At 33.8% G+C, this 25761-nt stretch overlaps 3 protein-coding genes across 4 annotated transcripts; all 3 read right to left on the bottom strand.

The window, feature by feature from the left end:
* Positions 1-366: 366 nt before the first annotated feature.
* Positions 367-16111, bottom strand: LOC143583095 (coatomer subunit beta'-1-like). Of its 2 annotated transcripts, none has more exons than XM_077065501.1 (26): positions 15977-16111; positions 15761-15781; positions 15602-15663; positions 15451-15505; positions 13898-13934; positions 12969-13294; positions 12249-12380; positions 11584-11732; positions 11361-11429; positions 10216-10366; positions 9415-9480; positions 8823-9011; positions 5820-5960; positions 5664-5738; positions 5395-5571; positions 4959-5050; positions 4659-4775; positions 4112-4226; positions 3874-3945; positions 2728-2924; positions 2079-2172; positions 1889-1995; positions 1529-1658; positions 1334-1457; positions 863-910; positions 367-658 (listed from the first exon to the last, which is right to left on the bottom strand). In XM_077065501.1, the coding sequence occupies exons 1-25, from the start codon at positions 15977-15979 to the stop codon at positions 891-893; spliced, it is 2721 nt and encodes a 906-aa protein (XP_076921616.1). In that variant the 5' UTR covers positions 15980-16111; the 3' UTR covers positions 367-658; positions 863-890. The 2 variants fall into 2 exon arrangements, 1 of the variants encoding a protein (XP_076921616.1); XR_013144097.1 differs by having other exon boundaries at positions 368-658; positions 1257-1457; positions 15977-16110.
* A 1823-nt stretch (positions 16112-17934) lies between these two features.
* Positions 17935-20404, bottom strand: LOC143583072 (coatomer subunit beta'-1-like). The gene is made up of 9 exons (XM_077065491.1): positions 20104-20404; positions 19755-19775; positions 19588-19649; positions 19430-19484; positions 19212-19248; positions 18802-19127; positions 18575-18706; positions 18237-18457; positions 17935-18162 (listed from the first exon to the last, which is right to left on the bottom strand). Exons 1-9 carry the CDS (start codon positions 20104-20106, stop codon positions 18102-18104), a joined length of 918 nt encoding a protein of 305 aa, XP_076921606.1. The 5' UTR covers positions 20107-20404; the 3' UTR covers positions 17935-18101.
* A 2421-nt stretch (positions 20405-22825) lies between these two features.
* Positions 22826-25379, bottom strand: LOC143583085 (coatomer subunit beta'-2-like). The gene is made up of 9 exons (XM_077065494.1): positions 24905-25379; positions 24553-24573; positions 24394-24455; positions 24261-24315; positions 24025-24061; positions 23612-23937; positions 23384-23515; positions 23060-23280; positions 22826-22980 (listed from the first exon to the last, which is right to left on the bottom strand). Exons 1-9 carry the CDS (start codon positions 24905-24907, stop codon positions 22920-22922), a joined length of 918 nt encoding a protein of 305 aa, XP_076921609.1. The 5' UTR covers positions 24908-25379; the 3' UTR covers positions 22826-22919.
* Positions 25380-25761: the final 382 nt, after the last annotated feature.

The raw sequence follows: 25761 nt of genomic DNA, 5'->3' as shown, positions 1-25761 counted from the left end.
TGGTATAAACATCTGTATCATTAATAAAAAAAATGTTCATTTTCTTAATAATATTATTAAGAAAATGAACATATCTTAATAATGATTATATACATATCTATATGACAATCAAACCAACCCAATCCGGCTCATTTTAACCCATAACCAGCCTTTTATAATACAACTTCTAGCGCCAAGGGCACCCATCAATTAAACTTTCTGGCTGCCTTGCAGTGATGATTTTAGTTAGTGAAATGTCGAATACCAGGTTTGCAAGTAAAATGCAGTGTTTGGATACGTATTAAAGATGGATCTCCAAAATCCAATAATATCTTTAATATTTGCCAATATTAATTAATTTTTTAATCGCCAAATGATTAAATTGCATAAAATCAACAATTACACACCAGAATAATATGCAAATAAAGATTTACAATTAGACGAAAATATCTATATAATCATCGTCTCCTCACACCCACTATAGCTTCTTAGTTCTTACATTCACAGTAACACGTAAAATTATTTGAAAGATGGAAAATTATCACCTAAATAATCGATAAGAGTGCCTAGAGAGTATCTAAACTCAAATACTAACCCGTAGATGAAGTATATATATCATATTGTATGTCCCAAGATACAAAAATCGACGCGCTTACAAAATTACACCATGAACAAATACCTGGAAAAGGTTGGTATATTAATTATAACAAAATATATAAATGGAAACAAAAATGATTCAATCAACGAAAGGTTTCAGTAAAGTTTTCTACTAGTTGACAAATTTGGCTCGTTTATTTTAAAACGGGGTTGGGTTACATTTTAATTGACTCTGTATGTATACACGTGTGTGTGTGGAAAGAGAGAGGGGTACATAAATCCTCACCTGAAGAATGTGCAAATCAGGAGTGGACTTACGGACGAGGTGTAAGCACTGCAATCAAAAAACAAGTTTGTGAGAAAGAGATTATATATATAATGTGTGTTTATATTGCACATGTATATACACATTAACACCCACTAACACACGTATACTGTATGTATGCACATCTAGTGCCAACTAAACTCTAGACTTGTATAGTTTTACTCGTATAGAAACCCTAAACATGTCCATAACAGCATATATATGCACATGAAATTATTCAACACAAGAGCAATAGCATATCAACCTACAAATAAATCTAATGCCACGTGGATCATTACTTTAATTACAAGGGACCTAAGTTGGATAACGGGAGTCAAAGATGGCAATTAAGAGAATAATTTAAATCAATAATCACCATAAAATAAGGAAATTTCATACTGCCCCAATCAGCCAATTGCTTTTAGGCTGAAGGATTTCCTGCATTATTCGTACCCCACTCTTCTTCGGTCTCGTCACTGTTAACGAGTACGGGACCGTCTGAAGAATCATTATCCATTGCAACAGCATCTTCTTCACCATCAACAAGTTCCCCTTCGTTTCCGTTTTCTTCTACACCCTACAAAAAGAAAACAATGTTAAAATAAAAGGCTTTGACTGGGTCAAAACAGGTCGGTCAGTCTGACTTACCTCATAATCCAATTCTCCATTTTCATGTGGCTCTTCATCATCCAATTGCATGTGTTTAAAGACTTCCACAAGGTTCACATGTGATCTATCCACATAGTTCACATACTCTGTTGCTGGAGGATAACTACCCCTACATTTATATACAGTTTAAAATACTCGTTAATAACATATCCAGAATTACATTTGTTCTATAACTAAAAGAAAACGAGAAAAGTGCACATCAGGTGCCTCTGGTTTGACCATAGTGCAAGTTTGGTCCCCAGATTTTAATATTGGCGATATGGTCAAACCACATGGGACCGTTGTGCAATTTTCTCTAAGAAAAGAAAAGGGTTGGGAGAGATAGATAGGTAACAGAACCTTGCTTCGGTAGCTCTTGCTTCAACTTCAAGTGCAACTTGCCAGTCTTCAAACATGTTTGGATATTCTTCGGGATCTGCTAACGATTCTGCAGCTTTCTGGTTAACCTGCATTTTGAATCATGTCAACCCCCTTGCATAAATATTAAACTCTGGTAGAATAGAAAAGACTAAATGAATTCAGAATTAACCTTGTTAAGGTCTTTTCTCCAAAGAGCAACTATTTCTGAAACTTTGCTTGGAAGATAAGACCGTGCCATCAAAGCAGCCTCGGGTATCCGGTTGCTGGGAAAAAAAACAAACAGAATAATTTCAAAAAATACACGTGGCAATTTCGACCCATTTACATACAAATGAGCCAATTTGAGTTAACTTATCTTTAATGAGTTAATCAGGAGAAAAAAAAGCAATTAACTAAATAAAAAAACTGGTCGAAAAGTTCTAAGTCAAATAAAGTGTATTTACAAAATCCACTTAAAACAATATATTCAAAAATTATGTTATTATAATGCTATTTACTTTGGAAAAAGATGTTTCAAGCCATTTACTCCAAAAAAAAAGCATATTTGACACGTTTACCACAAACGGATTAATTCAGTTTATTTTATAACACTAAAATGGTTAGCTAAAAAGAAAACAGGTCCAACAGGTCGAAGTAGCCCAAAGTACTCTTTTAATTAACAAAGCCACCAAACCTTTGTTCCTAAAAAGATGTTATTGTTAAATTAATATTTATTAACTATACAATCACAAAGAGGTGTGCATTGGTCAAATGGTCCGTTTGGGGCGGTTTTGGACTCAAATCGAACCAAAAAAGAATAATTTCAAAAAAGCACTAACCTGTCAACCAATAACTGCAGACAATCTTCCAATTTACCGAGCATAAACAAACAAGCAAAAGCAACATTGTTTTTTCCATTCTCTTTAGCAAGATATGCAAGTTTTGATATCTCTTCAGCATCCCCCAAAGAAGAATAGAGCAATAGCAGACCACTCAAATCATTTGCATGCTTCAAACAATCTTCAGCCATTTCCAACTGCAATGTTTAAATATTGTCATTAATGATCAAATAGAAGAGTTATTTATTATCATTTTAAGAAACTCATAAGGGTAGTGAACCAAAAAATATATTTAATCTAAACTAATACGTAAGTCTCTGAAAGTGAAAAATCTAGGCATGTAAATGAACCAAACATTCAGTGAACTGTTGGTGAATCGTTCAATGGGAAGGTGTCTTCAATTAGTTAAAGCATAGTAAACCAAAATAGGCGAGTTCATTTGGTTAAACGAACAAACGTGAACACATTTGTTCGTTCATTTAAGCCCGTGAATGTTTGTTTACGCTCCTTCATTTAAATTGGTTTATATTTGTTCATTTACGTTCATTTATGTCCGTGAACGCTCGTTCATTGAAATTGGTTTATATTCGTTTGTTTACGTTCATTTATATTCGTTAGTTTACGTTTGATTATGTTTGTTCGTTAATGCATTCATTTAAATTTTTTAGACCCATTACAATATAGTCTAGTTATAATAATGTCTTAGGTCCAGCACACTGTTGTTCACATCTACTTTTAATTGGTTTAGCTCAGTTATGTTTGATCGTTTACATTCGTGAACCGTTAGTTTATACTGTTAACAAACGAACACAAACACTCTAAATTTGTTAACGAACAAACATGAGCAAGGAAACCTCGTTCTTTTAAATGTTCGTGTTTGATCGTTTGTTCGGTTAAAGTTAAAAAAAAGTTCTTGTTCATTTACAAGTCTAGAAAATCCAATGTGCATGTCTTTCCGTGATGGGATCACACACAGCAGTTGTCAATTATCATTTTAATCTATAATTCATCAGTGCACTGAACCAAGAAAGATATTTCATTCAAGAAAAATATATATTACCTTAAGTTTATTTTATAAAAGTGAGAAATACAAAGTGTGTTTCTTTCTGTGATGAAGAAAGAATAAACATTAAAATCAAAACATACCAGTCCAGCAGATATAGCTAAATCACCCAACTGCTTCCATTTTGACTCGCTCTGTGCTACTAGGGCAATATCCTATACGCACAAACCAAATGGTATCATGCATATCTCCTGGTAATTAATGATACATAACTAATATGAAAAAAGGTGATTTGTAGACAACATATATCTAATGTATTGTTGTGTACAAATCATGCCCTGGGTTTAAGAAAATGTTTTGCTTGTGCGTGAGTGTAATTACCCTTGCAATCTCTAATTTGCCAAGTTGAATGGCAAGCTCAAATCTATAGTCGGGATCTGTAGCAACTTCCAAAGCTTCCCCAACCATTCCTCGTGATTCCAAAAAATGAGCAACACTAACAAAGTAAATCATATATCAGATTGAGATCCAGTAACTTTTAACACATGATCAATCACATGATAATTTATGTACTAAGCAAAATAAAATGTTTTATTAGTTTCTAGTGAAGCTCAAAGTTTTAGTGGGACTAGAGTCTCCAAAAGCTAAGTTCATGTACATAACAAATGAAAAGGTTTAGTTTTTACCAATAAAACATAGATTGTTGTAAAAAAAAAATTTGGATTCATTGAAAGAGTTTTGAGTCTGTATAACTGAAATCCAGTAATTATTATTATTACTTGATGAATTTAGAAAGGTTATTACCTTAGACCAATTGCCCAAGTTAGGACCGTAAGAAAATTATAATATAATAGAGGTTAAAACTTTATCAGTCATTACTTTGTCAAGGCTTAGATGTAATGTCAACCCTTATATGGGAATTATATACCTGTTATGATGCTCTTTTGGAACTGAAGGAAATACATCATTAGCTCGTTCCAGATCTCCACGCATCACAAGTGTCTTATACTCTATCAATGTTAGCAGCAGCGTGTATCCAACAACACTAAAATATTAAGAACAAAAAAGAATGTTAGCACAACCCAACTAACAAATGAATTGGGTGAGTTGTTTGGTTAACCTCTACTAGGGACCGCAATTCCAGACACAAAACACAACAGAAGCTTATGTAACACAACTTGTAGTATAATGTGCATATCCTAACATATGAACACACAAGACAACTCACTTGAATTCCTTGTCAATGAGATAAACCCTGCTTTGATTAGCTAGATATCCGAGAAGATACATAGGCCGGTCCAAATGAAACATCGTAGTAACCTAAAAATAGATATCAAATTGATTTAAAACATATGATATATTAAACAATGCGCCAATTTCATAAGTGTCAAATTAATAATTAGTTATTTACCCATTTCAAAATTAATAAATGAAGAGAACATTATGCACCGAGATGATTTACAATAACAATGGTGTCTTCTATATGTTTGTTCAAGTTTAACACGCTGATTTAATTTCATGTACTATGGAATGGGTAGATATGATATTTTTAGTGTACCAAAAGGGTAATATTAGGAAATTTAGAAAGTTATATATGAAATTATTTTTTAAACAAAAGCGGAATATTTTAAGATATTATGACAAGTATTAATTAAAGATTTTACCTCACCACCAACACAGTAATTGAGTCGCGATGAGGAATTATTGTAGATAAAACAGTCCCCAACCCACAATCCGGTTCTAACTCTCTCGCTGACTTCAGAGAGAATCTTGAAGGAATCTTCAATACCTTCCTCATCTACAGATCTTCCACTGTCTAGATGTGCTGACACTACATCACGCTGCAACATCACAAATATCACAACACTAATCAAATTTATATATACGCATACATACACACACACTAACAATGATAAGCGTGTAGGGATCTAACATTGTATTGCAGTATATAGAATGATGAATCACTGGCAATTGCCACCATATCACCACTGTCTGCCCAGTAAAGGTTCTGAAAAAAGCAGTTTAGAAAAAATAAGACTCATTAAAATATGCTGAAAACATGAAAAAAGATTAAATATGAAATATTTACCTTAATATTAACATCAATCCGTTGAATCAATCTGCATTCAGCCCAATCATAGAAACATATAAAATCATTTGAACACATTGCCAGCAAAGCTCCTCCATATATGCGTTCACAAGAAAATGTAGGCCGGATGCTCTTCTTTTCCTGACAAAAAGACGTAAAAATAAATAAATAAATAAATCCATAGAAAAAGAAACAAATTTCAGATTTTCCCGTGATTTTAGCAACCAACTTTGCAATTTATTACTAAGTTTAGCAACCAATGTCACTATGAACTGATTTTACATGTAAACTGCTGATATGGCATCATGCCATGTCACTATATGATAGGGTTTGATATATGTGAAGATTGGATAATAGGGATAAGATGGAAGAACGGTTATATTATTGAAAACGTAAATAAAGATTACAATATATTCCCGGGCCTAGCCCTATCTCACTGCATAAGCAGGAGCCATGGCAATGCCATATTCAACATAAACATACTCTCCCCTCTCTATTAGCTATTGATACCTATTTATAGAAATATAATTACACTTAACCCCCTACTAAAATAGACAAATGACATTTAGACTAAAAACTATAACATGATTACTATCATTACTCTCCCCTTCAAATCAGTCTTGTCCTCAAGACTGAGATCGGCTGCGTCGTCTGGTGGCCGACCTTGCCCATGCACCACCCACAGCTGATATGATCCAACAATTAACGCAACAGGATTTGCAGTTTTGTAGCCCCAATGAATACCGAATAGGTTTGTAGGAAAGAAAGTACCAACAAATGTAGCAGCCAACTTCTCAACAATCTGAAATGGACCAAAAATTGTAGCAGCCAACTTTTGATGAATACGACTTGCAACAGAGAGTTGGTGGTGCGGTTTGAGCTTCAAATAAACCCATTTTCCAACTGAAAATTGTGCATCCCCCATCGACTCTACTCGAACTTCTCCATGAGCAACTTGTAAAACAGATAATGAGCGCCTCGTGTAAACATGAAAAGTATTGATTCCAAAAGTGCTACATTGCATTGTCATCCCCTTCAAGTTATGGTTGTGTGTAACACGAAACTGAATCCCCAAAGGTTGGTCAAAATGGTGCCGAATCTGAGTAAAAACAAGTTTATTGCCCCAAACCGAAAGACCAAACTCCAACAAAACCGCAAAAACACGTTGACTGAGGCGAATATTGTGACTAAAATAAAGTGTGATAATAAAATTCGGACCAGGATCAAAACCGAAGATCTGAATCTGAGTTGTGAGTGGATCTTGAATAGGTTCTGTGGAGTTGGTAAAAGAGGCACCCCGCTTGATAGTGGCATGTGTTGAATCGAAATTCGTATGTTTTGATGACAAATGTGTGGGAAGAATAGGGGGTTCCGAAGGAAGTACGAATCTGAGCTTTGGAGTAAAGAGAGTCACCGTTGGAAGGGCAACAATTGAATCCACCTCTGAAACGTCAAGTGAAGTTAACGGAGCATTAGGGTCCAGTGAGGGGCAGGGCTTGATCACATCTGATTGGGGAATATTGATTTGATTTTCAGATTTGGTGACCCCAGAAAACGGAGTAGTAAATGCAAGCCCTAGGTTGGAAATAGCCACCCTCAAATCATCATGTGAAACAGATCCCTCCTCAGTTTCAAACAAATCAGATTTTGAGGAACATGCCAAATTCTCATATGGACCAGATCTGGAAATGCCGGAGAAAACCTCGCCGGAAAACCCCGATCCCGGCGAACCATCAACGTGCTTCATCTCCGGCATGACTCCATTAACTCTATACGACATTAAACAGCCATGGCCAAGTGAGTTTTCATCAGATCTGGAAATTATAGCTTTCAATTTGGCCTGTTCGGTTGTTTTTTTATCAGATCTAGGAAGATTATCACCAGCGCCAACCGAATTCGCTTCAGAACGGGAGATTATTGCCTCCAATTGAGCGATTGGAGATGGAGAATCAAGAAGAGAGCCAGATGAACGATCCACCGCTAGGTTAATTTCCAAATCTGAAGATAGATCTGGAAGAAGTGATGGAGACCTGGCTAAGTCAGATTTGGAACCCGAAACAGAAAAAACGTGACTGGTGAACCCAGATCCTGACGAACCATCATCGGTTTTCTTCTCTTGCGACTTCATCCAAGCCACAACAACCTGACGAAATTCCCGTGACTCCTCCCGATCTGCTATTAACGTGGAGAGAGAATCCTTGATCTCAGTGATATCTGATTGAAGTTGTTGAATCTGCTGATCATGAATATCCAAACGAGCTTGTTGATTCACCATGGTATTGGCAGGTCAAGGCAGGTCGGACCAATGATAGGGTTTGATATATGTGAAGATTGGATAATAGGGATAAGATGGAAGAACGGTTATATTATTGAAAACGTAAATAAAGATTACAATATATTCCCGGGCCTAGCCCTATCTCACTGCATAAGCTGGAGCCATGGCAATGCCATATTCAACATAAACATACTCTCCCCTCTCTATTAGCTATTGATACCTATTTATAGAAATATAATTACACTTAACCCCCTACTAAAATAGACAAATGACATTTAGACTAAAAACTATAACATGATTCCTATCACTATACCAGCAGTCACATATGAAAAAGATGCTTATATGATAATAGAATTAAAAACAAATTTATTTACGAGTTCAAAAGTTTAATACTTTTTGATATTCGAATTTAAAAAAAATTATATTTCACGTGCTATATACATATGTCAGCAATTTTTTATACAAAAAAAAAAGCAAAACAATGACCGTCTAGGGGTAAGGGGTTGAATTGTTCGTTCATTGATACAATCAATATATAACTGCCATGTGTTTGCTAAAACTGATAAAAAAAATGTAAAATGCTTTCTATGTTGTGCCAAAATTTAAGTTGGTTTTCTATTTCATGAAGTTTTCCCTAAGCATTATCTTAAGAGTGTGTATAGAATGAACACAGGTAGCATATACATAGCTTCTTGATCTAACTATGAGGTCAAAGAAAGTCAACAAACCTGAAATGATTTATTGAAAATCTTAATTTTAGTTGTGCTCTCTCTAACAGCATATTCACCATCAGAAGACCAAACAATCTCCAATGCAGAACCAAAGGATCTATTTCTCCATGCCAAAGCTGTATATATGATGTATTCACCATCACCACAAACAACAACAAACCTCCCGTTTGGGTTGTGTTTCAAGCTCTGAAAAATAAGGGCAAGAAGACCAAGAAGATATTAATCAAAAGATTCAGAACCAAAGCAGGGTTCGTTAAGAACAAATTTTTTGTTCATTTAGTTAAAAGAACAAACATGAACACATGCCTTGGACGTTGATTTATGTCCATGAACGTTCATTCATTTACGTTTGTTAATGTATCTATTTAAAAGTTTTTGGCCCATTACAACTTAGTATAGTTTCAATAACTTGCTAGGTCAAAATCATTGTTCTTGCATTACTTTTAACTAGTTTTAGCTCAGCTATGTAACTATGTTAAAACACGTGAACTGTTCATTTACATTCGTGAACTGTTCGTTTATACTGTTGAGGAGCTAAATACGTGTCTCATTTTCAGTTTGTAAGAAGCTAAATGATAAAACAACTCACTTGTGGGTAAAGATCACAGGTTCCCAACTCTTTAACTGCTAACGGCAATCTCTCCCCATCAGAGACCTGAAAAGGAAAACAGAAAACTAGTTGCAGTCAACTTGACAAGAACATATACTTTTAAACTTAACAGGTTAAGACAGGCTGGGTCACGTTGATCAGAAACACTTTCTGACAAAACAATTTACATATTATATTCAATTAGTACGTCAACAAATATTTCAGAAACTCTACTATATGAACAATTTTTTAAGAATTAATTTCATATATGTCCTCACAAACTTGAAAATTCTCATATATACCCAACAAAAAACTAAAAGTATAATATATACTCAGCTTAATTACTTAATGACCATTCTACCCATTTCCATTGTATTTGTTTGAACCCTTTTTTTGGATTTTGATCAACATCAACGTTATGCAAGCAAAACAAATTTAAGCTAAAAATGGGTAAATAAAAAAAATGAAGTTAAAGATACGCACACGTGAAATTTTAAAGTTGTAAAATAGTCATTTAATAGATTGTTTTTAATGAAGTGGGTATATTTGAAATTTTAGCACTTTGTAATGGCATATATGATATTTTTGGTTTTCCATGGGTATATATGATATTTTCCAAGTCCGTAGGGGTATATGAAACTACTTTTTATAATAGAAGTTTTAGGAGGTTCTACGCATTAAAATACAGTTTGGGTGACTTTGAGCCCGTTCGAATTGTTTAACCCGTTAAAGATAAAACATAGCCCAAATCGACCCTTTTAAGTAAATGGGTCATAGCTGCCATATAAGATGGGCCCAAACCTCATAATCAGCTCCCACGCTCCTGATGTTAACAGTTTGAATTTCATTATGTTTAGCCCATATAATTTTTCCACTGTTGTCCATGCTAGCTACAGGCTCTTCTCTACCAACTTTCACCATTATAGTCCCTTCATCATAACCAAAAGCAATTCTGTACAGAAAGAGATGCATTAAAGTGAGACTTTTCTGATTAAGACGTGTCAAGCAGAACCTTGGTAGAGCATAAAGTAGCATCAGAGATGTTGACAAATGCAAACCAACTAAACGTTCAGTGAACAGTTCGGCTGGAAGTTCGTTTACTTGATGAAAGAATGAACATGAACACGTGACTCTTCGTTTACGTTCGTTCATTCATTAAATTCATTCGTTTATGTTCATTTATATTAGATAGTATACGTTTTTTTCAGTTTATTTTCATTTGTTAACATGTAGATTCAAAAGTTTTTAGCCCATCACAACTTAGTATAATTTTAATAACCTTCTAGGCCAATGCATTGTTATTTGCATTACTTTTAACTAGTTTTAACTCAGTTTATGTTCGTGAACCGTTCATTTATACTGTTAGTGAACGAACGTATACGAACATGAACAAGAAAACCTGTTCGTTTAGTTGTCCGTGTTCAATCATTTGCTCAGTTAAAATTAAATTACGGACATGCTCCGTTTTTGTTCATTCAGTTCGTTTACAAGAACATCTTTTTTCCAAAGTATTCCACTACAAAGAACCAATATCTTACTAACTAACCAAAAACTTAATGCCATTAAATGTATAAATACATGTATAACAGATGCACGAGGATTAATTTGGATAAGGGTTGAAGTTTGTAATGTGCTCAGAGCCTCAGAGTTCATATAGAACAACCCAAATACTTAATCGATTCAATAATTAAACCCAACCAGAACAGTAAACCTGATTATCCAAATGAATCAAACGGATTTACAACTTAAATGGGTTGTAAACAGGTTATTCAGGTCAATGCACTGGCGGGTTGAGTTTATATTTCATAATTTTTTAGCCAAACACAACCCGTTTATTAAACTGGTTAGCCGCCTCAACCCATTTAGACTCGAGAATCTAACTGTATTTAACAGCATTCAGGTGCTGACATACGCAAAAAAAATAATAAGTAACAAAACAAACTTACCGGCGTGAACCTTTCATATATCCAATAGCCCAAACCCTTTCAAGTCCATAATTCAAAGTGTTCTCAAGTCTGCAAAAAAATTGGACGCGAAGAGAATGAATAAAAACTTCTTCACAATTAAATTTCTATCTATATAAAATATCTAAACACCATAATACTAATCTCTTAATATTTATCCAACCATTAGTCAAGATATATGCAAAGACCATGAACCGTAACATACCTATAAGTAGTTGAATGCCATATACGTACAGTACCATCCTCAGAGCCTGTAATTATTATAGGCAGCTCTGGGTGAAAGCATACAGCTGAAACATTGTGTGTGTGACCTTCTAAAGTCTGGACACAAGCTTTGGTTTGATAATCCCACACCTGTTTCGTATGGTTTAGAACGTAAGTTCAAAAAACATAAATCTATAAAAATTAAGGATTACGTCTACATCGGCCATCCGAGTAGACGAGAATTCACAAGTTTTACAACCCAAATAATAAAACAACTTTAGATGCCACCAATTATCAATTGGACCCTTGTCTGAAAAATGAAAAATGACAAAAATGTCACTGGATCTGTTAAAATATGTACAGACCTTTCAGGCTTTCACATAAGGCGATTCTTTTGAGTAGGTTCTGGGGCATTATTGTGATTTTACAACTCTTGATGTGACAAAAAGCTTTAAAAGTTAAGAGATTTTTGTCACTTTACGATTTTCAGGCATATATTTTCATGTAACTGACATAAAAGGAACCAAAATGATATTTGGGTGGCCTCTAAAGTTGCGTTATTACTTGAGTGGACATAGTGAAAACTTAGAATATTTGAGTAGCCTATGTATGTATACATTATCCCTAAATATAATGATCAACAAAGGCAGGACATTAGATACATACCTTAGCAGTATGATCATCTGAGCCAGTAATTAAATAAGGTTTATCACCACCTGTGAAGTAATCCACACAATTCACACCTTTGAGATGTGCATCTAGTGTGAAGTTTGGATCAGGTGAACCAAGATTCCAGATCTGACAATTAAAAAACAATGGTTCATGAAAGTTTCTAATAGCATATTAAACATACATGATAATGGAATAGAATCAGCCATTACACTATTCCAGTACTATTTTGTAGGCCTGTAATAGAACCGAAATCTCAATGAACAATTCGTGAACCATTCTGCAGAAAGTTCATTTATTTAATAAACAAACGAACAAGAACGCATGTCTCGTTCATTCAGTTATTATCATAAACGTTCATTAACTTAAATTCATTCATGGTCGTTCGTCTGTGTTCACTTGTGTTCGTTAGATTACGTTTGTTTAAGTTTGTTCGTTGATATATTCATTTAATTTTTTGGCCCAGTACATCTTAGCGTAGCTTTAATAACTTATTAGGCGGTTAGGCCCATCACATTATTATTCACATTACTTGTGACCAGTTTTAACTTATGTTCATTTATGTTCGTGAACCGTTTGATAATCTTGTTATGGAACGAACGCGAACGAAGCATGTTCGTGTTCGATCGTTTGTTTGATTAAAGTTAAACGAACACAATCATGCTCCGTTAGTGTTCTTTCGGTTCTTTCACAAGCCTACTTAAGAATAAAGATTACCTTTATGGTGCGATCAAGTGAAGCACTTGCAAAAGTATTGGTGTCTTTTGGATTAATAGTCACTTGCATGACATAATGTGAATGTCCCTCAAATATTTGAGTACAATACCAACTTTTTCCCCAGTCCCAAAGCTTTATAAGCATGTCATCAGAAGATGATAATATATATGGGAGTGTAGGGTGGACCGCCACACACCGGATATAATCTGTATGGGCCTCAAAAACTTTGACTTTATCCATTGTATTGTAATTGTACACCCGGATAAACATGTCATCTGCACCCGCAACAACCCATTGCTTTCGAGCTACAAACTTTGCTGATCTGACTGCAAATGCAAGATGTAAGCATCAGATAATGTTTTTAACATTGTGGTGGCCGGCGGGTGTAAAATCATGCATTTTCTTTAAATTAATGGAAGTCGAAAATATAGAAGATAATAAAGCATTACAACAAATTAAGAATGGCAATTAACTGGTAATTCCAATAACCTAAATATTACGATACATTAAAATAAATTAATATCATATTTTTCTCTGACATCATAACTTTATACTAGAAACACTTCAATAGAATAGTTAGTAATTAAGAGAATTAAATTATATTAACTAAAATTAACAATATTATGAAATTACAATAAATTAAAACTTAAGTTACATAAATTAGCACGGTAAATTAACGTACATGATTACATCAATTCACATGTACAGGTAATCAAACATTGGATTAAACCAAATACAAAAACATATTGTTAACTAACTAAAACGCGAACAAAAATAAAAACAGCAAAAAGGTGGAAAACTGTGGTTGGATGAGTAACTATTAATTGCATTTTATCAACATTGGTAAATGCTGGCATTCGTGATTTCCAATCTTGCAAAAACAATGTATGAAAATATGTATATGGCAACAGAAATAAATGATCACTTACCTGGTAACTCAGTAACCTCAAATGATTTTGCTATAGCCTGCAATATGCATAAGAAAATAACGGGTAAACAATCTACCAAAAAAAAGATCCTCTAATAAATGGTCTACAAAGTGACATGAACGCATTTAAGTTTGGAAATTAAAAGGTCTTACATTACTTGCATATCAATAACAAAAGTATGCTTATTAAGAATTGCAACTCCAGTCTGTTATATAAAATACAACTGTTCTAATTATTTACTGTGAAATTGAATACAACTAATATCATGATAGGAAAATTATAAAGTTTAGCAACTTAACTGTTGTCTTATGCTTGTTAGAAGCACTAAATTTGAACACCTTAACTCAAATTAATGTTTTTTTTCTGTTCCAGCAACATACCTTTATATAGTTTGTTGTACTTTTTTCACTTCAGACATATAGATCACCTTACACATTACATACCAGATGATGTACTGTAATCAAACTAAGTTGATAAAATTGCTACACCTGCTTTCTTTGACACATTTTACACTGCTTTGAAATAAACTGCTACTCAACATGTGTTCAAATCATGCAGAAATATCTTTTATATCACAAAAGAATTTGGTTGCATTCCCAGAATTCCAGTAAGCATTGTCAACTATGCTTGACCATATATATACATAATGCTACAAATAACTCGATTTATGAAGTGAAAATTTGAACCCTAAACTGTGCGTCATTTGTATTCAACTGTGTTACTACTTTATACCTATGCAGTTAATGCGAAAAAATATCGGATATCGGTCAAGGAGCAATATTTGAGATATCGATAATTTTAATATCATGCAGAATTTAATGTAATCAAACTAAGTTGATAAAATTGCTACACCTGCTTTCTTTGACACATTTTACACTGCTTTGAAATAAACTGCTACTCAACATGTGTTCAAATCATGCAGAAATATCTTTTATATCACAAAAGAATTTGGTTGCATTCCCAGAATTCCAGTAAGCATTGTCAACTATGCTTGACCATATATATACATAATGCTACAAATAACTCGATTTATGAAGTGAAAATTTGAACCCTAAACTGTGCGTCATTTGTATTCAACTGTGTTACTACTTTATACCTATGCAGTTAATGCGAAAAAATATCGGATATCGGTCAAGGAGCAATATTTGAGATATCGATAATTTTAATATCATGCAGAATTTATATATATAGCAATTTAACACTAACAATTCAGTATACTCTCCTACCATTAACAAATTAACCTTTTGAAACTTACAGAACACTAACAATTGTAGCAAATAGGAACTGATTGAGACTTAAAATACTAACATTAAACACTAAAAATTGACAATTAAAAATTAAAAAACTGATATCAGGAAAATCGATGATATATTGGTCAGTATCGCCGAAAATGTTGGGACCGATATTTTACCAAGGGACCAATAACCGAGATATATCGACTGTATAGCTTTATACAAGAGAAAACACGTCTTAATAATCAATGTATATTTGATTTAACGGTCAACTGAATTCAATGCACTACAATTGCTAAAATAGTTTCATACTAGTCATACCTGAGCTTGGTAATCCCAGATGCAGACCGTTCCTGAGTACAAACTTGTAAGGATCCTGTAGTAAAAACAGGAGTACCAATAAATAATTCAAAAACCACTATTATCGAGATTTACTCAAAGTCACAAGTAAGAAGAATGTGTAATTATGTACCATGGCTCTGTAGGATGCAGATCCACAGACTTGACTCTCTCTGATCTCTGTGCATGTTTCCTCTGCACATAGTAACCACCACTTCTCATAAACATAACTATTATTATTATTATCAGCTAACTAAATCTCTAAAACCTAATTGTAATAAAGCTAGAGTACCTTGATCTCGAGTCTGAGAGGCTGTGACCAACGGCAACACACATAAATCAGATGAAAACTTGGATTAGTAAACCAGATCCACACAGTTAATCAAATGCCGTAAGTAGATCATAAATTCAACAACAGCAATGCGATTAAATCAACAATTAGTAATGGATCTGAACCGTAATTAGGTTAAAAGCGATAAATCGAGCAATTGGAGTATAAGTTGTTTACCATTTTTGGAGTGAAATCGGTGAGTGAATGCTGAAGACTGGAGACGAAGGAAGATCCGAGTTGAACAGAGAGGAAGTGCAGTACTGAATCTCCGTCCGAATTCAGCGATTTGATTTTGATTTTATAAGGTGGGTTCGAGTGTCAATTGAGGTTAAGATCAGTATTAATATGTTATTGTGAATTTGTGATTAGATCATTAGAAAATTGTTAAATTCAACAACTGATGCTTCCGTTTTACGGAATATTTTTAATGCATTTTTAAGGGAGGGATAAAGATATTTAGTTATTTACACCTGCAAATGTACTTTGATAAGATAGGTGTAAGAAAACAAAAAAAAAATAATTTAAGGCTATAGGGGCGACAAGAGGCGCGAACATCGTCCCCGGGGCGACAAAAGGGGGTGGGCGACTAGTTTTTGTTGCCTGCCATGTTTGTTTTTTTATTATTATTATAGTAGTTTGTGTGTGTGTGATATATATACATATATATATGGGGTACAACATCATTACACCCCTAAAGCAAAAACTCATCACTTGCTGACTAAACGTCACATGACACAGGTCACCCCATTTTGTAGCCCCTTCGCTACACAAGTTTGGTGATGTAGGTAGCCAGGTATTATAAACAAATGTGTGCACTGTGAAGTGTGAGGAAATGAGGAATCAAAATGACTTCGGTTTTGGTGTTCTTTTTAAGAGAAAACAATAGATGAGGCACCTCACATGTAGACATTGTGTTGAATATGTTAAAGGTTGCGACATTGTTGGATGGAAATAGTTTTCATTCTTTTAAAATACAAGGCGTTAACACGTCTTATTGATATATAGGCCATGTTTGGGATTCCTTATTTACACTTCCATTTGACTTATTTAAGAAGTTCTTGATAAGTTACAATATCCTAACTTATCAAAACTCCTTTTTCATTCTTTAAAATTTTATAAAAGTCACATTATCCAATCACTCTTTTAACTTACAAAAGTCAATAAGTTATAATGAGACAAAAATAAGGAATCCCAAACACCCCTATATTATTACATATGACACTCATAGATAAAAAGATCGTAAATGAATAATACTACAATGAAATTACATATCACAAAACACATTTTGTTGATACATATAATTACTTATCACACTCATACACTCATACACAAAAAGGCTCAAGAACTTGCTCAATTTTGAAGAGGTGGCACGGCCAACAAGCATCCCTTCGTCACAACTCACAACCAAGTGATTCGGAATGAGTGTGGTAATGCGAGCAATTTAAATAGATGTGTGAATTGTGAAGAGCGGGGAAATGAGGGATCAAAATTACATCACTTTTGGTGTTCTTTTTTAGAGAAAACAATGGATGAGGTGCCCCACATGTAGACATTATATTGAACTTGTTAAAGGTTGCGATATTTTCTTTCAAATGGAGTGATTTTTGTTCTTTTAGATTACAAGAAGTTAACACATTCTTTTAACATATATTATGACTCTTGAACATAAAAGGATCAAAAACAAATAATATGCAACTATATTGCAGTAAAAAACACATTTTAATGATATATAGTATTACACATCTTACTCATATATAAAAGGATCGAATAATGGTAGAATGATATTATAGTAAATAAAACACATTTTATTGATATGTATTATTAATATAGGGTTTTCAAACTATGGTTGAAAACCCTAACTCGCCAACTTCCTCCCTGTTTTCCAAACCAGGGTTGAACATCATGTAAGGACTGCCGATCATTATCTAAGTTATTAACAAGTATAGTGGTGCGGGTAATTTAAATAGATGTGTAAAATGTGAAGAGTGGGTAAATGAAGAATCAAAACAAGATTGCATTCGGTGTTCTTTCGGGGAGGAAACGATGGATGAGTGGGCGCCCCACATGTATACAATGTGTTGAACTTGTTAAAGTTACGACATTGTTAGATATAGGTAATTTACATTCTTTCAGGCTATGAGAAGTTAACACATTTTATTGATATATATTATTACACATGACACTCGTACATAAAAAGGATCGAAAACAAATAATACCATAATGCTATTACAACAAACAAACACACATTTTATTGATATATTATTACACATGACACTCATACATAAAATGATCGAAATCTTGCTCAATTGCTAGAGGAGGTAACATGTCCAACAAGTATCCCTTCGTCACAACCAAGAATAACCCTACACGCATAAATTAACCATGAGATATTTAATAAAATAAATCATATGTCCAATATTATATCCAAAGGACTTACTTGGACAAGTCTTTTATAAATCCGATGGTCCAAACTCTGCCAAGTTCGGAGGTGAAGACATGGTCCAAGTTGTAAGTTTTGGTGTTCCAGACACGTGCAGTTTGATCTTCAGATCCGGTAATGATAAAACTAGCTTCGTGTTTAACATACTGAAATGAAGTAACATTATTTGTATGGCCTTCAAGAGTCTGGACACAAGTCATAGATTCGTAGTCCCAAACCTAATTTGTGTTCATATCATGAATTACATAAATGATTAGTTTATTTTTGAACTAGAAAAATAAACGTGAATGTAAATTCCATTTAAAAGTAAAATCATGATATTCAGTCACATATACCTTAGTCGTATGATCGTCAGATCCGGTGAGAATATAGAGTTTTCCCTCAGTCTCAAAAAATTCCACAGAATTCACTCCTTCTGTATGAGCATTGATTGACGAACATGGAACCAAAGATCCAAGATCCCAAAACTTTGAAGACAAACATAACGATTTAGAATCATGTATTGTTAACAGTATAATTTACACAAGTACATGCAATGTTAGAAGCTAATAAGTAATAATACCTTTATAGTATGATCAAGTGATACACTTGCAAACAAGTTGGTGTCTGTAGGGTTTAGTGCCAGTTGCATGACATAATGTTCATGTCCCTCAAATGTTTTAGTACATTCCCAACCATTCTCCCAATCCCATAGTTTAATAAGTTTGTCATCAGATGCAGAAAGTAAGTACGATTGAGATGGGTGTACAATCAAGGACCTAATGAAGTCTGAATGTCCCTTGAATTCAATAATTTTTTCATTCGTGTTATAGTTGTACACACGAATAAAACCATCATCGGCTCCAATGACAATCCATTCTTTGCGAACAATAAATTTTGCGCTTCGTACTACAAACACACGTATAATACAAAGTCAACAAAATATAATTTACGATCTACCATGTTTATGTGAAAACAAAAATTATAAAATACCACGTGAATTGGCGATTTCAAACGTCTTCTCTGTCACCTGCATAGCAAACGTTACACATAAGTATATATGTATATTTATGGTTATTTAACAAAAACGAAAATAATTTAGTCAAAATGTTAAACAAAGATATACGTTGGTTGTTTTCTTTTTTTTTTTTTGTGATTAATCAAAAATTCTATGAATGAAAGAAAGCACTACATAAAAATGTTTAACTTACTTGAGACTGATAGTTCCAGATACTAACATTACCCGAATGCATACCTAATAAAACCCTATATAGAGAAAGAAAATAGTCATATAACAATATAACATGCATAATTTATTTTAATTTATATATTATAGATTAGAGCTAGTTAAAAAAGTGAAATCAATTACCATGGCTCGGTTGGATGCAAGTCGATTGATTTCACTCTTTCGGATCTTAGCTCAAACGTTTTCTGAAACCAAAACCAAAACCAAAACCAAAACAAGAGGTTACTAAACATGACTTACTGGTTACAAGTTCCGTTAACAAAAACATTAGAAAGAAGGTTATAGTTTACCTTGATCTCAACAGTAAAAGCCTATTAATGTGCATGTCATATTTGCATCCCGGGAAAAAAAAGCCACAAGAAGAAAACAAATACATAATAATTAGTGACAATTTAAATAATTAGTAAGAACTACTAGAAAAATACTACACCAACAAAAATTCATCGACAAATTAATCAATCAAATAAAAACTCTAGCTACAAAGAAAAACTATTTATTTTAAATCATCCATGATCGATCGATAAAAGACCAAGAACCAGACCTTGTATGATCCGGTTTTGGTTCGGGAACGTTTAAACTGAGTTTAGTTAACATACCCTTAACATTAATAAAAGTTAAAAAGTTAAGAATTAAGCTAACCATTATTTTGTTGAAAGCTAGCTAGCCGGATGAAGTTGTAGGAGGAAGATGAGGAATGAACGTTGGAGCTAGGTTTGTGGGTGTGGGATGAGGCGGGAACATGTTATATATATATAGTGTGTGTGGAACCTAACCTTAATTAGCACGGAAGATATGGGATCGAGGTGCTGTCAAGTTTGACTCATGTAACCCATAATGTTGTTGTCACTCGATGCTTTTGCAACCATTGATCACAGATATTAATAATTTCAACGGCGGAGGATGAGTTATTTTAAGAGGCGAAATGCCAAATAACAACTGCATGGGGGAGAAGAAGCTAAAGTATGTAGGACGATTTTTCCACTGCGTGTTTTCTTTAATAATAAATCATTGCTAAATAAAAGAGATGTATTTTATAATAATAATAATAATAATAATAATAAGGTGGGGAAAATGGTGAGAATAAGTGTGCATGGTTTGGTTTGGGAAGAGAAGACCACATGTCCACATGTGACTTGAATGATCCTTTATTTATTATATAAAAGAGATGGTAAGATGGTGAAAAGGGGTGTGCACGGTTTTGTTTGGAAATAAAATAGGCCACAAATGACATGAATGATCCTTTATCATTATAGAGTATAATATAATACAGATATAAATAGGGGTGTGTGCGATTCGGTTTTATTTAGGTTTTTGGCTTGGGTTTGGTTCAGTCTGGGGTCTCGTTGAAAGCAGTCTCTCTATCTCTAAGGGTAGAGAAAAGGTTTGCCTACATTTCACCCTCTCCAGACCCTACTGGTAGCTTGACTGTTTGTGATTTACTGGGCATGATTGTTGTTGTTGCTTGGGTTTGGTTCAGTTAGGATTTTTTCGATTTTGCTATTTGAGCTCGAAAATTCTAGGTCTAAAAACTAAATGATTTACATAATTTTGTCAACTAATATTAATCGATTATTGTATATTTAGACTAAAATATTCGAACAATATACTTATTAAATTCTTATAACTACTTAAAATAAAAAAATAAAAATTTATAAGTTCGGTTCAGCTTTTTGATTTTATTACATGTAAAACCACAACGAACTTTAAATTCGGGTTTTAAATAAACATAAATATTTTGCAGTAGGTGCTTATACCTTCTATTTGTATGATATGGACAAGCGGACAACTATTCTATTCAATGGAATGATTGGATATAATGAAAAGTTACTTTTTGGTTAGAGCAACAAAAAACAGTTACCATTTTGTTGATCGACTACACCCACACGAAAATAGTTTTGGAACAAAAAGGTGTTAATGCTTTCTTCTTCAGTGATCGGAAGTCGGAACAAAGTTTTTTTCAAGAAATTGATTAAGACCATAATATTGACAACTTTGTGGGTTTTATAGAAGTCTCGGAAGAAGATAAACATTCAATTTGTTTGGAAAATTGGTGGTGTTCATACAGATAAAGAGTTAAAAACATGATGCAATTATATCTTTATCTTTAGCTCTAATATTTTGGTAGTTTTCCTTATTAAACAATACCCCCCCACCACACCACACACACACACCGCGGGAAAAGAAAAAACTTATAATTTCAACATATGAAACTTCACACTATAATGTTGAACTAGTATTTTTACAGGCATTTTGAGCAGGGACATGTCGGTAAAATCCAGGGTTGGTAAAACTCAAGCGTTCTCGGTCCTAAGCGATGATATGGTAAGTCGACGTAAAGTAAGTCGGTTTCAGTTACATGCGTTACTATACCGGAAATAAAACAAATAATAAAACAAAAAAAAAACTATAAAAATTGAGTTGGAGCAATGGGGTGGTGTCAGCCAGTATAACTCGAGTGTTGGTAAAACCCCATCGTTGTCAATCCAGTGAGTTGAGGCGGTGAGTCTACGCAAGTTCGGTTGGTTTCTGACACGGTCATTACGGTACCAGAATTAAAACATAAAAAATCAAAATCGACATTTGGTTGGTTTCCGTTATGTTCGTTACGACGGCGGAGGATCAGTGAAACCCAGGCGCTGTAAAATAGGAGCTTTGTCGGTCCTGGTCGTGCATGGTGTGTCATCGTGAATTTGGTCATTTTTGGTTACATTCGTTACGGTAAAGAAACTAAAACCCAAGTGTTGGAAAAACCCAAGTGTTGTAGGTACCAGGTTTCGCGGCGGTGAGTCGGCAAAACGATAACATTTTCCGTCTTGGGCGTTGCGACGGCGAGTCGATGCAAATTCGGTTAATTTCGTTTACAAACCCAACCCTCCTTCCCTACGACTACCCACCCATCAAACTCTTCCTTCGGGTGTTCCAGCAACTCCTTCGACGATTTTCAGACTGGCCAATCACGCACTACACACATGTCACTGGAGATTTAAAACAGTGTCAGACTAGGGTTGAAAACCCTCCCACCCGAGCCCTCTCCCTATTTGTCGAACCATGGTTGAACACTGAGTAAGGATTGCCGATCATTATAAACTTTGGGTATCAACTAGTGTGGTGGTGTGGGTAATTTAAATAGATGTGTGAAATGTGAAAAAAAGGGTGAATGAGGGATCGAAACGACATTGCATATGGAAGAAGCGATGGATAAGTATGTGCCCCGCATGTAGACGTGTTGAACTTGTTAAACTTGCGACATTGTTAGTTATATGTAATTTACATTCTTTTAGAATTATAAGAAGTTAACACATTTTATTGATATATATTATTACACATGACACCCGTACATAAAAGGATCAAAAACAAATAATACTAGAATGATATTACAGCAAACAAAACACATTTTATTATATGATATATATTATTACACATGACACTCGTACATAAAAGGAACGAAATCTTGCTCAATTGCTAGTGGATGTAACAAGGCCAACAAGTATCCCTTCATCACAACCAAGAATAATCCTGTACATATAAAATAACAATTAGTTTTTTTAGTAAAATAAATCACATGTATGATGTAAAATCAAAATTAAAGACTTACTCGGACGTGTCTTTTATGAATCCGATGGTCCAAACTCTGCCAAGTTCGGAGGTGAAGACATGGTCCAAGTTGTAAGTTTTGGTGTTCCAGACACGTGCAGTTTGATCTTCAGATCCGGTAATGATAAAACTAGCTTCGTGTTTAACATATTGAAATGAAGTAACATTATTTGTATGGCCTTCAAGAGTTTGGACACAAGTCATAGATTCGTAGTCCCAAACCTAATTTTTGTTCACCATAAATGATTAGTTTACTTTTGAACTAGACAAATAAAAATACTAATTCCATTGAAAAGGTAAAATCATGATATTTAGTCACATATACCTTAGCAGTATTATCATCAGATCCTGTGAGAATATAGAGTTTCCCGTCATTCTCAAAATATTCCACGGAATTCACACCTTCTGTATGACCATCGATCGACGAACGTGGAACCAAAGATCCAAGATCCCAAAACTATTAAGACAAACATAATGATTTAGAATCATATATTGTTAATCAGTATAACTTGCACAACAAGTGCATGCATGTAATGTTGGAAGCTAATAATACCTTTATTGAATGATCAAGTGATGCACTTGCAAATATGTTGGTGTCCCTAGGGTTAAGTGCCAGTTGCATGACATAGTGTTCATGTCCCTCAAACGTTTTAGTGCATTCCCAACCGTTCTCCCAATCCCATAGCTTAATAAGTTTGTCATCGGATGCAGAAAGTAAGTACGATTGAGATGGGTGTACAATCAAGGACCTGATGAAGTCCGAATGTCCCTTGAATTCAATAATCTTTTCATTCGTGTTATAGTTGTACACACGAATAAAACCATCATCGGCTCCAATGACAATCCATTCTTTGCGAACAATAAATTTTGCACTTCGTACTACAAACACACGTATAATATATAGAGTCAACATGTATATAATTTACGATCTACCATGTTTATGTGAAAACAAAAATTATTAAATACCACGTGAATTGGGGATTTCAAACGTCTTTTCAGTCACCTGCATAGCAGCAGACGTTACACATAAGTATATATGTAGATTTATGGTTATTTAATAAAAACAAAAATAATTTAGTCAAAATGTTAAACAAAGATATACGTTGGTCTTTTTTTTTTTTTTGTTTTTTTTTTGTTTTGTTTTGTGATTAATCAAAAATTCTATGAATGAAAGAAAGCACTGCATAAAAATGTTAACTTACTTGAGACTGATGGTTCCAGATACAAACATTACCCGAATGCATACCTAGTAAAACCCTATATAAAGAAAGAAAAAGAGTCATATAACATGCGTTATAGATAGGAACTAGGTAAAAAGCGTAGTTGATTAATTACCATGGCTCGGTTGGATGTAAGTCGATTGATTTTACTCTCTCGGATCTTTGGTCGTATGTTTTCTAAAACCAAAACGAAAAGAAAATGTTATTAAAACAAGACTTACTATAATTCCCATTCACAATATATACATATATATGTGATGATTATATAGATTACCTTGATCTCAACAGTAAAACCCTATTGATGTATGCAGCACCCAGAAAAGAACACAAGTGAAAAGCAAACAATTAGTGACAAATCAAATAAATTTTCACTGACCAATATTATATTAACATATTAAAAAATACCGACTAAAAAAAGAAAAGCTATCATTTTTTTAGTAAACGACATTGTTTTATTTTACTAAAATGAAAAACAAATGAATAAATAATCTAGTTTTGGACCAAGAACCGGATCGTATTGCTAGTGTACGATCCTGTTTAGTACGGTACGCAACTTTTTAAACCGAATTTATTACCACACCTTAAACGTACAATTATGAATTATATAAATTTTCAGAAAAGCTAACCATTTTTGGTGATGAACTTGTAAGAGGAGGAAGATAATGATTAATGAATGTGAGTTGGATGGTTTAAGTTGTTTAGGGAACATGTTATATTTATAGTGTGTGGAACCTTAATTTGCACGGAAAAGTTGGAAGCTGCTGTCAAATTTGACTCATGTAACTATGTTGTCACTCGATGTTTTCCTACCGTTGATCGCAAATATCAATAATTTGAATGGTGGGGATGTGTTATTTTTAGAAGCAAATAACAACTTGGGGGGTTCGGGGAAGCTAATGTGGGATGAAATTTTCAAACATCAAAATAGATATGACATCTAGAGTATCGTATCATTACGAGTATGTGCTAATATGACATTTTTTTTGTTTTATTATAATAGCAAATTGAAGAAGTTTGATTGAGATTTGATTAAACTAAACCTAGACTTTATTGATTGAGACAAATTTATTATGTACTGATAAAAGATGTGCAATAAGGATATGAATATTGTTAATCGGTGATTGTCTTCTCTTCCCAAGTCCCGACTCAACTTGTAATCAGATTCCCGTCTTGTTCTATCTCTTATCTGTATTTCCATTTCAATTACGGTTTGTTACATTTTGTGTAATTGATCCATTGAGTCAATGGATCACCATTTGGTTACCTTAATTCAAGTAGCGTAATGTCACTTCTGTTTATCAATTTGAGTTCACTTCACTATTATAATAGAGTATGTCATGTCACACTAGCTTTTAAAAATGCAATTAAATTCCTACCGTCTTTGTCTTTATAATTATTCATGTATTTTATCCAATGTTATATTAAATAGAACTAACTGTGAGTATCATATTCATCCTTGAAAAGTAGATGATTTTTTTCTAAA

The sequence above is a fragment of the Bidens hawaiensis genome, unplaced genomic scaffold, assembly GCF_021521415.1.
Source record: "Bidens hawaiensis isolate Kalapana, Puna unplaced genomic scaffold, B.hawaiensis_p1.1 tig00001511_1, whole genome shotgun sequence".
Lineage (NCBI taxonomy): Eukaryota > Viridiplantae > Streptophyta > Magnoliopsida > Asterales > Asteraceae > Bidens > Bidens hawaiensis.
The sequence above is the reverse complement of the archived record's forward strand: the minus strand, read 5'-3'. Positions and strand labels throughout refer to the sequence as shown.

Coding starts and splice junctions, on each gene's coding strand:
- LOC143583085 (XM_077065494.1), bottom strand. Junction 24,456..24,552: donor GTTTTACTGTTGAGATCAAG/GTAATCTATATA, acceptor TTTTGGTTTTAG/AAAACATACGACCAAAGATC. Junction 24,062..24,260: donor TCTGGAACCATCAGTCTCAA/GTAAGTTAACAT, acceptor GCTGCTATGCAG/GTGACTGAAAAGACGTTTGA.
- LOC143583095 (XM_077065501.1), bottom strand. Junction 9,481..10,215: donor GCGTGGGAGCTGATTATGAG/GTTTGGGCCCAT, acceptor TTTCCTTTTCAG/GTCTCTGATGGGGAGAGATT. Junction 2,173..2,727: donor CTGCAGTTATTGGTTGACAG/GTTAGTGCTTTT, acceptor TTTTTTTCCCAG/CAACCGGATACCCGAGGCTG.
- LOC143583072 (XM_077065491.1), bottom strand. Junction 19,650..19,754: donor CTTTTACTGTTGAGATCAAG/GTAAACTATAAC, acceptor TTTTGGTTTCAG/AAAACGTTTGAGCTAAGATC. Junction 19,128..19,211: donor TGAAATCGCCAATTCACGTG/GTATTTTATAAT, acceptor GTGTGTTTGTAG/TACGAAGCGCAAAATTTATT.